Here is a 17,555-nt window from a genome sequence, read left to right as displayed (position 1 = left end):
TCCTTAAACACTTGAGAAGCGAACGGTGCTGGCACTGCAGTAAAACTCCCAGTGCAGCCGGCTTGATTTGAATGAGCAGAAACCATACTTTTTTAGGAAACAGTGAGTTAGGCTGGAGCCAAGCCCACAGTGAACATTTAAAAGTTAAGGAGTAAACAAATATTGCTCCTGGTGTAACATAGAACCAGAGCCTCCCAAATCGAATGTTCTAAAGTAGGGGGCTGCTGTTCTCCTCTGTTATTAAGAGCCAGCGCTCAAACCCACCGTGTCTGGTCCCAGTCCAGTGGCTTTGTCAGCGTGCATGCTCCTTCCTTGCTTGCTGGAATCTCTAAGCTGTGAACGTAAACATCTGCCTTGAGAAACCTCAGTGAGCACCCCCAGAACACTCCCCAGTCGTCATCGTTGTCATCACTGTCCACTATCTAAGCTTGGTGCCCCGTCATTTGATCTCTGCAGCAGACCTGGGAGATGGAAAGTCCTGTGCTTATCATTACACACTTATTAAAGAAGCCAGAATGCGGAGGCTGTGTGGTTTGATCAGGGTGTTTCAAACACAGAGAGCTTGGTCATTAATCAGTGACCGTCCCACTAGCTCATGCCTTTGAAAATGCAGGAGAAGAATAACCTCACTGGACAGCAGCATTTCACTTCCTAGACGCTGCTGCCTACTTGCCTCTGGAATATCCTGGGCTCATTTCACGGCTTGGGTGGGTGGGCTGGGACTTATCTGCATGACTATTGTACCAGCTCAGTTCAGATAGCTCACTATAAAGCCAGGGCCCCTGGGTTTGCCTGTGACCCTGCCCACATCATTCCTCCGACCTTCCCCATTCTTGGAGCCCCCTCCGCGTTTATCACCCCCTCACCCACCCCATGTCCTGCACCTGGTCAGTGGCTCCATCACCAGGACGTGGTGTTGCTGAGTGCCTCCCAGCTCCCTGCTTTTCTGATCCTGTCCTCTCTCCTTATTTCTGATGACCACACTGCTCTTTCTTTCTTGTCCAAAGTAAAGAATTCCTTTCCTTTAACAACGCATTAGCCTTGTGAATAGTCAATGTGTCACAAATGCCTAATCATAGCAGTAAAGTAATGTGTTTCTACTCCCATTTATCCAAATCTGTGCCTAAGTGTTCTCATGCAGAATTCTTCCTGTGAATGAAGGTCTGAATCGAGGTAGGGGCACTAGTGGTTTGGAAAGAGAAAAATAAATATTCAAACAGATTTGTGTGCCTGCCAGAACTATCTTCTATTGTGTTGCTTATGATTGTTGTAAAAACCTGTCCATCTTCCTGGGCTTTGGTTAGACCCTGACTGTAGGTTCATGCTAGTCTCTGCTGTCTTTCTGCTCTGTGTCTGTGGCACGGAATTTAGGAGAGTGAGCAAAGGGAACTGAGATATGGCTGTCTTTGAAGTTTATATATCCTTTAAGAGATCAACCAAATTTTCTCCCAGGGTGATGGCATCAAAGGACCCCCAGGGGACACAGGTCACCCAGGAGCACCCGGCACGAAGGGCATTCCAGGAGAAAGGGGTCCTCCAGGATTGGGCCTGCCAGGCCCCAAAGGCGAGCATGGTTTCCCCGGAGATGCTGGATTCCCTGGACCACCAGGCCTCCCCGGGCCTCCTGGCCCCCCAGGCTCTCCAGGACTCCTAGGTATGGAGGAGTCGTCTCTTTTACCTTTCAAAGTCAGGAGACGCTGTTGGTACTTCCATATCCACTGTTCTTCTTTGGCAATATCTAAATTCCCCGGGGGTCACATGAGCGCACTGCCTGTGTTGCACCATCAGTTCTTAGCACATACACCGACACCCAGCCGTGGGGTTTTCCGGGCCCACCAGCCTCCTCTCACCACTTGGAACACGGGGCCCCTCCCTCTATTGCTGAAGCCATGGGGGCTCTGCACGGAAGTTCAGAAATGGGCCTTGATCCCCTTCCCAGGGACCCACATGCCTTCCCACCACTGCCAACACACCCACACCCATGGATGCGTTAGTAACTTTCGGTGTTCCAAAACTGCCTCACTCTCTCGTTGTGTCTCACTCCCAGATTGTGATGCAAGCGTGAAAAGACCCATCGGAGGTGACGGACAGGAGACTGTCCAGCCAGGTACTGTAATGACGATCTTTGGCTTTAGGACTCTTTAAGACATCTGGTTTATAAGGTATGTGACTCTCCACCAACTGCTGTGAGCTCCTGCAGTGTGCGTTTAGCTGCAGTGAGAAATACAAGTACGTGCAAAACTTGGGGCTGGAAGCCCGTCCCCTTCAGCTGAGAGTCACAGGAAAGACGGGCGTAAGACACATGGTGGTACCAAGTCCACCCACCGGTGTAAAGCGCGTTTGCACCCGTTTACGACATTGGCGGGAACTCAACAGGTGGGTATTTTCACACTTAAAATATGTGCACAAAATATATATACATCTCTTTGTCCATATGTGTGTAAAGGACAACCATGAGTATTTGCTGGTTATATAGGGTGAAGAGTGAGTCCAAATACATGTCAGAAGAGAAAGATTTGGTCTAGTGATCCGTGCACACTAGAAAGAGCAAGGATTGACAGAGAACAGGAGGCCATGTAGGTGACCCTGAGCCAAGGCTCAGTGGTGGGCAGGAGAAGGGAGACTCCAGAAGTTGACCTGGCTGGTGTTGGAGAGGTGAAATGGGAAGCCAGGGAGAGAGATGAGTCCTAGATACGAAGGGAATGCAACCTCAGTCAGGATTTTGAACAGAAAAGCAAAGAGGATGAGTTTTGCACAGTTTCAGGCAGTAGCAGAACATTTGGATGGTAGCAGGTCACACATGGCAGTTGAAAGTTTGGGGGTAACTCTCAAGAAAAAAGTCAGGGATGGAGAAGCAGCGTCAGCATCTGTGGGTCCCCTGCAGGAGGTTGCAGTTGAGGTGTGGGAAGGGTAGGGAACAGGCCCTCAGGGCAAGGGCGCAGAGCTGGAAGGGCAAGACGGCAGCTTTGGGAGACTAGCCAATCATGGAGATGTGGGGAGGCCCCTGGGTGGGAGGCTCTGTGGGCTGGAGGCCGTGTGCCCTGCAGACTTCCGGTTCCTTCCTCTTTATGACCTCGGCTGGCCAGTTTGCACCTCCTGTACCTCTAGTGTGGCAGAGGAGGCCAAGCTTCTGCAAACTTTGGCCATTCAGTCAGGCCAAGAGAGGAGCCCAGCCAAGTTGCAGGCAAACAGACAAAGGATGTCTCGAAGAATTGCTGTGCCTGCAAGGGGGCTCTCTCAGACAAAGGCCAGACAACAAAATCCTTCTGCTTACATGTCACTGTCCTTGGCCACACCAACCAGAAGCGGCTGCCACCCTGGCTTCATTTTGCACAGCTCAGAGCAGCTAATTGCTGTGGCTAATTCTGAAAGTATGTGGAGTCACAAAGGAGAAGTCAAAGAATTCCTTTTGAAATCAAAAGCTTTCTCCATCCACTGGTGGGCATTTCCAGACAAAGAGAGGCATTCACAGTGACTGGCTGGGGAGGACACAGATTAAGTCAGTGTGCCAAGGGAATGTCCTAAAAGAGGGCATGAATCATTTGCCAGCACAGTGCCAGTTTGTATTTGACTGGACTTAACTTGATTTGCATTTTATATTAATATTCTGATTTCATTACATGATGAAAATTAAACTTTTATTTACATCAGAATTAAGATTAATTAAGTCATTCAATTATTCTGATCATCAAATGGTAGCCAGGTTTCATGGCTGGTGCTTTCAACCCAGAGCCATGAGACTGGATATTAAAGATTGCTCTGGTTCATCTCTTTTCCTCTCTCTTCCCAGGTTGTGTTGGAGGGCCCAAGGGATCAGCAGGCCGGCCAGGACCCCCAGGCCCCACAGGTAAGGTGCTCCAGAAAACTGGAGAGCACTTGTAGCCTTCCTCCGTGTGTCTTCAGTTTTCTTCTCTCCTCCTTGTACATCTTTCCTCTGCCCCCTGCCTTCCTCCCTACCTAGACATCTCTGTGCCTCAGACTGTGGTAGCTTCTACAGGAGGCAGCTTTGCTCATCACTTTAGAAAAATGTATGTGTTCATTGACACCTAGTTGAACCCCAAGCTAAAAGAGAAAATTCCTGGGGCCAGCCCAGTGGCATAGTGGTTAAGTTCACGTGCTCCACTTTGGTGGCCCAGGGTTCGCAGGTTCGGATCCCAGGCACAGACCTAGCACCACTCGTCAAGCCATGCTGTGGCAGGCGTCCCACATATGAAGTAGAGGAAGATTGGCACAGATGTTAGCTCAGTGACAATCTTCCTCAAGCAAAAAGAGGGAGATTGGCAACAGATGTTAGCTCAGGGCCAATCTCCCTCACAAAAAAATAAATTAAGTAAGTAAATAAAAGAAAAAATTCCTGCCACACAGAACTCAGCCTTAGCCGTGGCACATACCTTGGTGGACACCCAAAGAGTGTCAGAGACTGACTCGTGACCTAAGATGAGAAAGGAGGCTTGTCGCTGTGTGTTTTTCTTTTATCCCTTTGTGTCCCAGATATATAGGAAGAACCTACGAGAGAGGTTTGTTTCTTCTGGGTTTTGACTGAGAGGAAAACAGAAATAAACAAGGCTAGGAGTTTGTCTCTAGAGTCTGGAAGGAACCGGGCTTTTCTTTGTCTGCTGACACAGGCCAGTCACCCCACTCAAGAGCCTGGGTGAAATATGTCAGGCTTCTCTGTAACAGATTCCAGTGTCGAGAGCTGTCCGTGCGCCCACTCGTGGCGTGGCCTTTCCAGAGAGAACAGATGGGCCAGGGCGGCCACAGCGGGTCAGTGCCGTCCAGATGTCTGTGTCAGTCATCCCAGGACAAGCGAGTCCTCGGACAGCCCCGACCCATAGGAGGTCAGCCGGGAGGATTGTCGTTTTGCTTTCTCTCCTCCTCTGACAGGTGGGGCAAGGGAGAGCCACTCCCTCACCCACCAAGGAAGTGGCTCAGATAATTCGGTGTTGAGAGCGTGAGATGCAAGGACAGAGCCTGCCTTGGCGTCCACTTCCACCACTAATTAGCGGGGGACCTTGGGCGTCCCCCTGATTCCTTCTGGGCCTTAGTCTCCTCACCTATACTGGAATAACCCTGCAGACGGTCTGGACTCTTCCTACTTTGCAATTGGTGCCCCGAATACTGCCCATGATATGCTGTGAGTAGGGTCCTATATAAACTGTAAAGTGCTGAGCTTGTGTGGGGCGACCCACAAAATTAGAAAGGTGTGTTGACTATCATGTGCATCCTGCACCCTAAGGTCATCTTCCAGGTGCACAGTGTCTGCAGGATCTGGGGACGACAGGACGACGCACACAGTGTTGTTTGCACCATGAAGCAGAATGAACCGTGCGCGTGTTGTCTTCTGAGAACTGAGCAGGCATCTTCCTCACTCTGTTATCCACGGGTGCTTTGTGACCTTCTCCCTGCTCCAGCTCTGGAGGGGTCTGTCCACCCGTGGATTCCAACTCAGGTGCTAAATACGACGTCCCCCCAGATGGTGACAGCTGCTGGGGGAGGGGCCCGCGTGGGGGCTCAGAGACTGCAGTGGGACAGGCTTCAGTGCAACTGGATGGAAGAAGGGCCCAACATATCCAGGAATTGGGTGGACTTGCAAAAAGGATCTTTCGTGCCTCCTACACATAGTGATCTCGTGGGAGTGACATGGCGTGTGATCCCGAAGTGGCAACAGAGTTCAGAATGCTGGTGTTTTGTGTCTCATTTTCAATTTTAACTACAACTTCCCCTAGGCTTGACTGGGATTTCCTTTCAGAAACTGACTTATGAGCTGAGCTCATCTTCACTTCAGAACATTGAAAAACGGAACTTTTGCTTTATTTTATCTAAGTGTCGAACTTCATGCTCCTGTAGGACTTCATCGATGCAAAGCCGTTCCTATTTCTAGATTCACACGCATATCGGAACTCTGAGTAAACGTGGTCCCAGACGTCTGCGTCTGACCAAACCGCTGTTTCACCATCAGAGCGATAACCTTAGGGAAGTTCAGTCTTGTGTGAAAGAGATCACTTGGCGCTGACTGCTCCTTCCTCATCACCCCCAGTCAAGTGTAAGGGTCTGTGTAAAATCATTTAATACACTGGGCAGTAATGGTCTTTGGGGACCATTCTATCAATGGGAAATTTTGCATAATCTCCGCATTTCCTTGCCGTGTGAGTCGGGATGAAGCTTACGTTCCTCCAGCGTGTTGTCCCAAGGCCAGGTGTGCCTCAACGGGACCCTCGGGGAGTGGGGTCCCACACTGAGATCTGTGGGTGCCACACGCAGCCCCCCTCTGCTCCCTGGCCCTAGAGAAGGGGCATCCTCGAGTCTTTCTCAACCCCTTTCTGCTGCCACATAGAAAAATATGGAAAATTCCAGGATGTTGAACTTGGCCCCTTCTGCATGAGGGCAAGGCTGCAGCCCGACCTAACGGCCTGCAGGACATTTCTGAAGGGAAAGTAGCCTGGGGAGGCTGGACTCCCTAGCGTACCTAGCACCTCTCCACCGGCTCTCGGCCTGCCCCTCCCTGCATGCAGCCTCGCATGCTGCATCTCGAGAGTACGCTGCCGTGCTCACTGCTGCTGTTCACACGCAAGTACTGTGATGCTGCAGTGCTGGCTGCCCGCGGGAGGCAGGAGGGCGGGCTGCGGTTTCCGAGAGCCTCAGGTGAAGGGAATCTTTGAGACTTAGACTAGACAGGCACAGAGACACCTGGAAAAAGTGTCTCGTGTCTGCTTCCCATATGAAGAGGTTCAAATGAAAGATGTCCATAGATTAGGAGTTATCTCATTTAGCTGGTCTGGAGTTTTGTTTTGTTTCAGTCTAAGGCATTCATTACAAGTATTATAAGTCAACGTTTCTCAACCCTGGGTAGATTGGCTCCGGGTGAAAGATATGGGAAACTTTCAAGGAAGTTCTTATTAAAATGCTTAAGGTGTGCTAAGTGTTTGCAGAAGGCAACAGGAGAGGTTGAATGAAGGCTGATACAGCTGGAGGAGACTGTAGTAGCCTTCAAACACCTTGCTACTGAGAATGTGGTCTTCGCAGATGCGCTGGTGTGATCCACCCTCCCAAACATAAAGATGGGAGGTGCCAGAGAGGGCAAATGGCCTGCCCGGGTCACAGAGCTGTTTAGCGAGGTGCAGAACACAAACCTGTGTCCGTCTGCTCTCATTTGAGCTGTTCCCATTGCTCTTCCAACACCGATTCCCCAGACAGCCTGGAGAATTTTTCCTGGATGTTCTAGAAGAAAGCAAGAAGGTCATAGTGTGTGGACCTCGGGCCCCGTGAGATGGTACCAAGGATACTTCTCCATTCTGGTTGACTTTGTTCCAGATGCAAATGTCACTCATCCTCGAGTGCACGCTGAGGTCCTAGCTCGGGCTCCTGTGGTCCCCGTCATCCTTCCTACAAATCTGAGCATCTCAGGGCGTGACTTGTTTCCTCGCACTGTCAACTAGGCAGACTAATCTGTGGCACAGAATGCCCCCAACCCAGTTCTACCCCTTGTTTTCCCTTAATTCTGTTTCACCGTGCAGGTCCCCTGGGCACACCCCCTCCTGAGAAACCAGCATCAGTGTATGACCCAGCTGGAACATGTTTCCAGTCCAGTTTTAGGGGATGAGCAGAATTCAGCCGGGCAGAGCAACCAGCCCTCCTAATGTTTGGGTAGTCATCTCGTTTGAAAACATGTTTATTCAGAGCAAGAGGTCAGAACGTAACAACTACCCCTGTAAATATTAGCACAAGTAATCGAGATGGGGCCATATGTAAACAAGATGGAGGCGCCACACCTGAGTAAATCTGGGCAAGGCTAACTCCTTTGGGAGTAGAAATTTCCAGAAAGGGGAAACAAAAGAGGGAGTGAGTTCTTAGTATGGTCACACTTACACTCAAAATCTGAACAAAGATTTAAGGAAAGGTTTATCATACTTTTCAGTCATTTTATTTACAAAGGAGGAGGAAGAGAAAAGAAGAATGAGAAGCAGCAGAATTCTGGAAGATTCTAGTGACTCTTCTGGGCACATGACAAGAATCCTGTAGGCCTGCCTTTCTCTGAGCCCAGAGCTCCCCAAGGTCGGGTGAAAGGCAGTGAGGGCTCAGAAGCATCAGGAATGCTGGGGTCACCCTAAAATCTGACCGGCACACATGGCTGTGTGCCCTCAGTTGGGTGCATGGAAACAGGACCAAGTGGCTGGAGATGATGTTAACAGGGACCTCATCCAGATTTAACAGGACAGGGTGGCACCCAGACCTCAGTGTTGGGTGAGAAGCTCCAGGAGAGTCTAGTGTGAGTGGAGAAGAGCGTCAGAGGGGCCACAGGCAGCTGAGACCCACCCGGCACCCGGCGGGCTGCCCAGACCTCCAGCCATGGCACAGACCTGAGCTCATGCACTTGGGGACTGCACGGCGCCCCTCAGCTGGCCGGGGAGGTGGCGGGTGCCCTGCCAATGAGGGCCTCCCTGGTTCTCCCCTGTGATCCCTGCAGTCAAGCCTTCAGTGAGGCGGGAAGCCGTGTCAGGTTTCTGGAGCTCTGCTCTCCATCCTCCTGCTCCTGGACTGGACATCACGATGAGACCCTCTCAGGCCCCGTCCTGGGAATCCTGGTAAAGGATCTGCTGAGCTCAGGCAAGCCTGTGGAGCTTTCAATCTTGTGTCTCTTGACGTGGACCCTGGACCTGAGGGAGACAGAACCACAGATGAGGAATTTTTCCCAAGAATCCGAGGTCTGGGAACATGGGCTTCGTGTCAGTTTGCAAACCTTGCCTCCTGCAGGAGTCAGGATGGTCAGAGAAGACCAGAGGCCCACACACGCTGACCAGAGATGGAATCTGAGGCCTGGGCACTGCAGAGGGCTTAGAAGTCTGGGTCTGGGCATCTGGGGCTCCAAGCCATCGTCCCGCACAGGCCCCTGTGGCAGAGAGCCCCGAGCTAGCTTCCTGTCTGACTCTTCTCCCTCACTTCTGCCACCCGCATACCCACTTTCCACGGAGGGCAGGTCGGGTGTGTCACACAGCATCTCCTTCCCAAGGAAAATCTGGGAATGTAGATGAAAAAGCATGGAGTTCAGTTCTGGGACGTTGGGGAGGGACCCCAGGCTTCTAATTGTGGGAACATTTATGGCGCTTGTGCACTGAGCAAGCACTGCTCAGATAATTGACAGGAACCATCTCCTTTCATCCTAACAATACCCCGTGAAGTAGGCGTTATTGTTATTCCCACTTTTCAGACAAGGAAACAGGCACAGAGAGGTTCAGAAACTTGCCCAAGTTTGCACAGATAGAAGAGGGAAAGCCAGGACTCCCCAGCTTTCCAAGCCCCTCATTAGGACCGTGTGCAATCGTAACGTTGAATATGATTCTTATTATAGGTTGGGTCCTTACGCATGAATTTTACAACTGGAAATCATTCTGAAAGCCCAGAGTTGCTGGTGTAGTTGTAATCTTCAGCTCCAGGATTTCTCTTTGTTGTTTTTTTTTTTTTGGTGGTTTCTTGGCTGAACTTCTCATGCCGCTCATGTGTCGTTTTCCTGATTTTGTTTGGCGTCTGTGTTCTCATGTAGTAACCGAGCTGCTTTAGGACAGTTATTTTGAATTCTTGGTCCGGCAGTTTGTAGATCTCCACTTCTTCAGGGTTGGTTACTGGAGCTTTATTAGTTTTCTTTGGTGGGGCTTGTTTCCCTGGTTCTTTGTGATCCTGGCATCCTGGCATTGGCGTGTGCATTTGGAGAAGCCATCCCCTCTTCTGCTCTTTACCGGCTGGCTTCAGCAGGGAAGGACATTCACCAGTCAGCCCCGCCTGGGGTTCTGGGCGAGCCAGCTGGCAGCATCCACTGGCAGGTGGGGCTGCTGCCGGTATCTGCAGGGTCCACAGTCGGGTGTGGCCGACTGCCAGAGGTGCTGTTTTAGGGTTGACATCCTCCGGCCTCATCATTTCCCAGTTTCATAAGAGAGCACGTTAAATCAGGTGCCGAACTTGATCATCTCCCATTTATCTACTCCTGGACTTTCCTCATGCAGCTCTGACATGTGCTGTGGTTTCTTTGGGTTGTTTAGGTGCCAAAGGCCTCAGAGGGATACCAGGATTCTCAGGAGCGGATGGACCCCCAGGGCTCAAGGGTCTCCCAGGAGACCCAGGACGTGAGGGATTCCCAGGACCCCCAGGTAAGTCAGGGTGAGACCCCCGCTCAGTCCCTGAGATTCGGGAAATGACTGTGTGCATATGATTGAGGTGTCCCAGGTCTGTTGTTTTTAATGTTCAGAAACTTGCTTTGACAAATGCTCAATGACAACTCTGTTGCTGTCCTTGGGAGATTAATAATCCTTAGCTTTTTCGTCACTAATGTTGTACTGGAGTTTTGCAGAAGATACTACAGGTCTTGCAGGAAAAAAGAGATAAGCGTGCAGACAGATTCTTTTCTGGTCGATATTAAACATTCTAAGGGGCACAGAATGTTACCCTCTTCCGAGATTATCATTCAAGGCACAAAGAGCCCTCCCGTTCCATTCCCAGGCTGCTCATCACTCGCCAGACACCACCTATGGAACATCCACACACAAGCTCTGTGTTTGTGCTTTTCACCGTAATGCCCGCTCACTCTTGAGTTTGCAGCTTGCCTGAGCAAGCAGTTCAAACCATCCCAGCTACACCTGACACAGCAAGGAATGCTGGAAGCCATTTAGTCACTAAAACAGCTAAAGCCGTTTACCTGTATGTGGAGGAAAACAAATATGTTTCCAGTAATGGGTTGTGGTAAGAAGCAGGCAGTACCTGCTTGGGTGTCAGCATGCTCTATCATATGATTCATTGTCCCCAAACACAGTGTCCCTTTGTGGTTCTGGCTCAGACAGTGTGAGTGCGCGTGGTCACATTTCTTGGCATGCAGAGACACCCACCTTTGGGATTGTGTTATCTAAATGAAACCATACACGTCCTTAAGGCAACCCCAGGCCCAGCATCCTCCCACAGGATCCTGGTCAGGTTTTCTTCACCTAGCCCCTGGGGAATATTGAAACTCTTAGAAAGTTCTTCCTTGGTTGGAATGAAATCTGCCTCCCGCTCATTTCCCACCCAGTTGCCCCTTGAGTTAGTGGTTCCACTTCTGTACAGCCAGCCCTCACACACATCAGGGTACAGAGGCCACGGCTCTGCACGGACAGGTCATGACGGGCAGAAGTGACCCCAGGAACGAAACTCTCTTTTTTAGGACATAATCTCAGAATTCTGACCATCCTTCTTTGACCGCCCTCCAACTCGTCAGCATCCCTTTCATGCTGGGGTCCCGAAAAGATGGTCCACACGTCTAGACTATCACACAGAGCAGTGGGACTGTCGTGTCCTTAGATTTAGACCCTTAGCAGATATTTTCAGCAAGAATTAATTGAATTTTGCCTGTTTCCTGTCCTACCCTCAGACAGTGGGTTTAATCCTAGATGGACAACTTGCATCAGACCAATAGATCTTCTTCCCGGACTCAGTGTTCCAGCTCGTGGAGATTGTTGCAAAGCTTGATTCTGTTGCCTTTTGTATTTTGCATCTCTCTGTGTTTTGCAAAATTGGGAGGCATGCCCCCTGTGTCTTTTATCAAAGTGTTGGTGAAAACCCTGCACGGGAGAGAGCAGAGGGAAGTTTTCATGCTGTCACACAAGAGGGTCAGACTGTGTCATATTGTTGCCCTGCATGGGAGCACCTGAAGGTTTAGAAGTTATGGCATTGTCATTTTGGTGATGTCACGTATACCAAAGTTAAGTGTGAAATTTTTTGAGAGAAGGATAATAATTTCTAAATAGCTTCTTGCCTTCAATATGAAGGGTACCCAGTAATCATAATTTGCGTGCCCAGCCCAGTGGGCGTGAACTCTACAGAGTGCTCTCCTGGAGAGGAGAGGGAGGGGGTTGTGCCCATTATCAGGAGATTTGGGAAGTTGACAAGATGAGTAGAAAGCCTGTTCTGTAGTGAAATGTAAGCCCTTATGTGAGCAGGGAGATTGGGGTAGACCAGAGGGAAAGGATAGATGAGGAAGGGATTTCTTCAAGTTTTGAAATGCATGTCACTGCTCCTAGTGATGGAGTGTACCATACCCTGTCACACGTGCAGAAGAAAGTAAAATGCCCAACTTCAGAGGTGGCAAAGCTCAAAGAGAGTCTCTGCCAGATGTAGGATCCACATCTGCAGACTTCACTCCCCAGTTCCCGTGAGCAATTCTCACATTTCTATGAAAGCCACATCTCTTCTTTATGTGAGTAAATCACATCACTAAAACTCTAGGGGTCCAGCTCATCAGTCCTCAGGTTAAGTCCAGATCTTTGTTCTGTGTTCCAAACACGGACACGCTCATCAACCCGCCTCCCAGCTCCAGGCCCGGCAGCTTCGCCATCCTGGGAAGGGATCTTTTTTGTCGGGTCTCCCACACAGAATGGGCGGACGGTGCCTCCTTTCTCGCATCCTGCGTAGCATGGCTGAGGCTGTAAGGACCTCAGAAAGCTTTCCTTCTGAACGAGCACGTGACTGTCCACTCCTGGGTTCAATCTGAGGTCACATCGGGGTGAGGGCACTGAACAGGGAGTGGTGTGACGAGGCCCTTTGACCGGTGGCGTCCAGGAAAGGCACCAGTGCCCGACCAGGACAGTGCCCTCCCTCCATCCAAAACAGGCAGTTGATGATTCTCATGGTGAAGATGACAGAAGGGCTTCGCTCCCTCTTTAGAGCATTTCCGAACTGACTGATGGCAGGGACTTCTCACAGGGAGAGGGAGAGCTCGAGGGGCAGAGTTTGGGCTCCGGGGGTCTGGTCGTTCTCACCGCCTGGTGTCTTCCGTCACGCCGCTCTGTTCCCCACCTGCACACGCATCCTGGAAGGTCCCACAAAAGCTGTTCTTCGGGTATTATTTACACAACACAGAAGCCCATGAATTATGAAGATTTATCTCCAAGGAGTTGGTTCAAAAGCCTTGTCCACCTTAGCCAAGTTGTAGGGCTGGGGGCCAGACCCGAGGGAGGCAGAAAGACAGCCTCGTGAGGGGTGTGGGTTCCAAGACAGGCGACAGGTCCAGGGCTTGAACTGAGGACCCCACAGGCAAAGCCGTGATGTCTCCAGCCTTTCTGATACCTCTCTTAGCACGTCATGATGCTGACCTGTGGTTATGGGGATGACCCATGTTTCCTTTTAGGGTTCGTGGGGCCCCGAGGATCCAAAGGTGCAGTGGGCCTCCCTGGCCCGGATGGGCAGCCAGGTCTCACCGGCCTGCCAGGGCCAGTTGGGCCTCCAGGAGACAGGGGCCTTCCCGGAGAAGCCCTGGGAGCCTACCCTGGGCCCCAGGGAGATGCCGGCCTGCCTGGACAGCCTGGGCTGAAAGGCCCTCCAGGAGAGCGAGGCCCACCTGGATTCAGGGGTAAGTAATGCGGCCGGAGGGGAGCAGGGGTTCCCAAGGGTGGGTCCCAAATCCCTCCTGGGGGCTTTGGTAAGAAGCCACAGGACTGTATCGTATGAGTCTGCCTTTTTCTTCTCCTCACTCGCTTCCATCGTTCCTCCAAATTGTTTTGGGACAATAGTCATCATCCTGTGCTCACCTTCCAGGGCCAGGCAAGGGTGGCCATGGGAGACCTTTTCTAAGTACGGGTTAACTGACGTACTCTGTTCCCAAGTGTGGTGTGAACAGCGTGGGGGCCTGCTGGTGCTTCCGACAGGATGTGTGCAGCTGGTGTGAAGAAAGAGGCACCAGCCATGCTTAGTGAGGAGCTGAGAGGAAGGTGGAGGTGGTCTGGAAGGCAGTTGAATCAGCTGCTGTAAAATTGATGGGTTTAAAAAATTGTTAATGTTCTCAATGTCATCAATGTATGTTTACCAAAGTAGAAAAACTGCACATTGTTTGATGAGGGAATGAGGCCTCAGATGGCTTTAGGTGTCCAATTTATGCACAACTGGCCTTGGGAACCTCAAACGCCCTCGATTTAGTGAGAGAACACGTCACTCAAGAGCAGGCGTTTGCGTGCAGTGCGCCACATGCTGGAGACTGCCAGCCAATCAGAGTGAAGATGCAGGATGCACCGGGGCTTTATGTATCAACTGTTTGCCTGTGACAGTGCTGTCATCAGTCCCTGCTCCCAAGCCCAGGCGGAAAGGGCCTTCCTAAGTGGTACAGGAGGCAGTGTCCCCTCCCTCGACTGCCATTGGCCCAAGTCACAAGTCAGGCATCCTTTACGTGAAGACACAGGAGGATGAAGCCTGGCTCTTGATGGGCAGGGGGGCTCACCAGGCTCTGAGCACCAGTGCTTCTGTGACGAGGCTGCCAGTTCCTGGCAGGCCCGGGGCACGTGCACAGGGCAGGGGCTTCCATGATGACGAGGCTGGTCCGCACCTCCGCTGTCCACCGAGCAGAGCCCCCAGCGTGGGGGCCGGGTTCACTGAGAGACCCAGTTCAGTGAGACCCAGAGAACAGAAGGAAGGGCCTGAGCCGGCTGGAGTGCACGTGTGCACACACTCACTCGTGCTCATGCACACACACGTCCATGCTGACTCAGGTACACATGATCACACACTCATGTACATGCACACACAGACCTACATGTGTGTCCACACACTTACCCCCTTACACAGGCTCCCTCAATCACATGGTCACATGCACACACCCTCTTACACACTCATACTCTTTCATGTGCTCACACACGTCCACACACACCTGCAAACCACACCGCTCCATCCAAGACCAGCCAAGTACTCGAGCCACTGGAAGAATCACCAAGGAGTGGGACCCAGTGCCAGGACGTCCAGGGTCTGCCCTCGCCAACTTCACTGCCTCCTGGTTGGTGGTGGAACGTGAGGTGTAACTCGGCAGGTCTGTGCAGACCCTGAGGGGCTGGCGGCGCTGGCGGGAAGGCACCTGTGTGTCCTCCTCCTGGGTGGGGTAGTTCAAGGAGCCGCCCCTTTGCGCTCACACTTCTGTGTCAGCCTGTCCACCTGTCTGTTCCACCATCCGACTGTGAAACTGCCCCAACCTCTTTTATGGAAGGGACTTCTGGTAGATTTTTTACAATGTAAGTATTTCTCAAAGACTTAGACGTGTTTGGGCACAACAACGAAGCATGGCGGCAGGCTTACTCCTCAGCCTGCGAAGGCTCCCACGTTCGACACCCTCTGTGTGACCAGCTCGTTCAGGCCGAATATTGCATTTGGTAAAAGTTCAGACTCCCGAAGCATGGGAGTTTTGAGAAGCTGTTTCCATGTGGATTCAGTCTGCCCGTGTGGCGGGGCAGCGGGCAGAGGGCCACTGTGACCATGTGGCCAGGCAGCCAGTGCCCGGGCGCCCACGTGCCACCCGCCATCCTGAGCAGAATGTGGGAGTCAAGTCATCACCCGAGTCGTCAGAGTAGACCTTATTTGCTGAGGAAAGCTGACATTTTGTAGTTGTTCCTTTTTTGGCGGATGTTCTATAAATAGAAATTGACTTAGAACATTGAGCTCCCAAGCCCTAGTCATGACAGATGGCAGACAAGGCAGGATGCCTGAGTTTTCTAAGGCCACATGGAAGTCGCAGGGTCATTTCGCACTCATTGATCCGGGGCCTCTCCTCTCCCTTCTGGAAGGGGCACCCCAGAAACCCTGGCTCGGACCGTCCTGACCCGGCCAGCCCCAGCTCTGGGACCGGACCTGCTCAGTTCTCTCGGGCCACCAACATCAAGGGCGTGTGGCGTGACGTTCTTCTGTCTGTCCTGTGAAGGGACAGAGTGTCCCAGCAGGAGCCTGACTTTGGCCAGCCTCACCGTCTGCAGCCCTGCTGCCTGCTCTTGACACTGTCAGCACCGCCAGCAGTCACCCTGTCCCTGGAGCTGTCAACACTAAAGAAAGAAACTGAAACGTGAAAGTGTCCTCACTTCCCCCAGTAAAACTGGAGCGCGGGGACCTCATACATGCTGCTGCCACAGACCTCTCTCCATGGCGCCACGCACAGAACCATGGGCCTGGGACACTGGCTTGAGAGCCAGGTTCTGGATTGATCCAAGGCTGACTTGGTCCCCTTCCTTAATGCCCTCCCGCTCCATTCTCCCGCTTGTCCACCTCCTCATCTCGGGTCCCCCTGCACACTTACTAGGATGTCATGGGATAAATGAGTGAGTGCACCAGGAAGTCTCTGGGGAAACGTTATGCAAATGGCAGGCGATGGCCCTTCTGCTGGCATTCATGGAATGAATATCACAGACACACACACGATGTATAAAATCTGCACACAATTGTTAGAATTCTGCATGTCAAAAGCAAAATAAAAATTTGGGCAGCAAAGTAGAGTAAACCTTACAGTAGAGATGAAGGAAAATTAATGTGTATGAGGAATACTAAAATCTAGAAGAAAAATATCAAAATCCCCAGAGGAAGATATCAGCAAAGAAGAAAAATTTCACCAAAAAGCAAAAGCTAGGAGAAAGAAAAGTAACAGACTCAAAAGCATGTGGCGTTGTCCCGCGGGAGCGCGGCTTTCACGTGGGCCGGAGTTCCCGGTTTCTGTCTGTTCTCCGGGCCGGCCCTCGACACTGGGCCAACACGGCCAGGAGACAGATGAGTGCAGGCGCTCGGAGACGGCGACGATGTGTGTTCAAGAGCACTACATTCGAGTCTACTCCGACCCCCTAAGTCCATTTCTAGGATGTCTTCCTAGAAACGTGACCTGCATCGTGGGCACGGGTACATACGCCAAAAGACTTCCTCAGGCACTGTTTGTAGGGGCAGAAAAGGTGAGGGGGCCAAATGTGTCCACACGATGGGATGCCACTCATGTAGCCATTTAACACACTTGTAAAGACTATTTCAAAATGTGGCAAAGTGCTCAAAATATAATGTCAAGTGAAAAAAGCTGGATTAAAATGGTACTTCTAGTGCCATGTCAGTTCTGCAAACATCTACTCCTAGGAATGTTCGTGTGGATGGAGAAAAGGCAGAAGGAAAGGAACCCAGGCGTTAGTCATTATCTCTGGGCGATTGCCTGGGTTACTTTGATCTTCCCCTTTATACGTCTTTGTATTTTCCAGCGTTCCTACAATCCAGAAAAGTTAAATCCCATTGTCATAGAACAAGTCTGAGGGGTGGGTGTTGTTGGCAATGAACCGTGTAGCTTGGCCTCACGACACTTGTCTCTGTTCCTGCAGGAAGCCAGGGGATGCCAGGAATGCCAGGCCTGAAGGGTCAGCCCGGCTTCCCAGGACCCTCGGGCCAGGCAGGACTGCCCGGACCACCAGGACAGCACGGCTTCCCAGGAGCTCCTGGCCAGCAGGGGCCCTTGGGGCTCCCGGGCGCCCCAGGCTTTGGAGGTAAGGATCCCACCCTCCCAGCAGGGGGTCAGGGCCTCACTCATAGGACAAGTGAACAAGTGCTGCCCCCAGGGAGTTCTCAAACTGTACTCCAAGGAGTGCCCCTCTCAAGAGCTGCAGGGGTTCTGAAGATCCCACACACCACGCAGGGTTCTGAGGAGGGCAGTGGTGGTCTGGAGAGGGAGATTGGGCCAAAGTTTAGAAGGCATTGAATGCCAAGCTAAGGAGTTAGAGCCCCTAAGCAAGGGAGCCGTTGGGGGGTTTTAACAGGATGCATTAAAG

At 51.6% G+C, this 17,555-nt stretch overlaps 1 protein-coding gene across 1 annotated transcript in view; it reads left to right on the top strand.

Annotated features, from left to right (window-relative positions):
- COL4A2 (collagen type IV alpha 2 chain) overlaps window positions 1-17,555 on the top strand; it is a 191,115-nt gene that overhangs the window by 147,655 nt on the left and 25,905 nt on the right. The window contains exons 25-30 of the mRNA XM_046664030.1: window positions 1,453-1,654; window positions 2,048-2,107; window positions 3,791-3,847; window positions 10,032-10,139; window positions 13,145-13,366; window positions 17,112-17,273. Of these exons, the coding sequence (XP_046519986.1) occupies window positions 1,453-1,654; window positions 2,048-2,107; window positions 3,791-3,847; window positions 10,032-10,139; window positions 13,145-13,366; window positions 17,112-17,273 (811 nt within the window). The remainder of the gene's footprint in view (window positions 1-1,452; window positions 1,655-2,047; window positions 2,108-3,790; window positions 3,848-10,031; window positions 10,140-13,144; window positions 13,367-17,111; window positions 17,274-17,555) is intronic.

Source organism: Equus quagga, chromosome 6 (genome assembly GCF_021613505.1).
Source record: "Equus quagga isolate Etosha38 chromosome 6, UCLA_HA_Equagga_1.0, whole genome shotgun sequence".
Taxonomy (NCBI): domain Eukaryota; kingdom Metazoa; phylum Chordata; class Mammalia; order Perissodactyla; family Equidae; genus Equus; species Equus quagga.
Note: the sequence above shows the minus strand (reverse complement) of the source record. Positions and strands in the feature narration are given on the sequence as shown.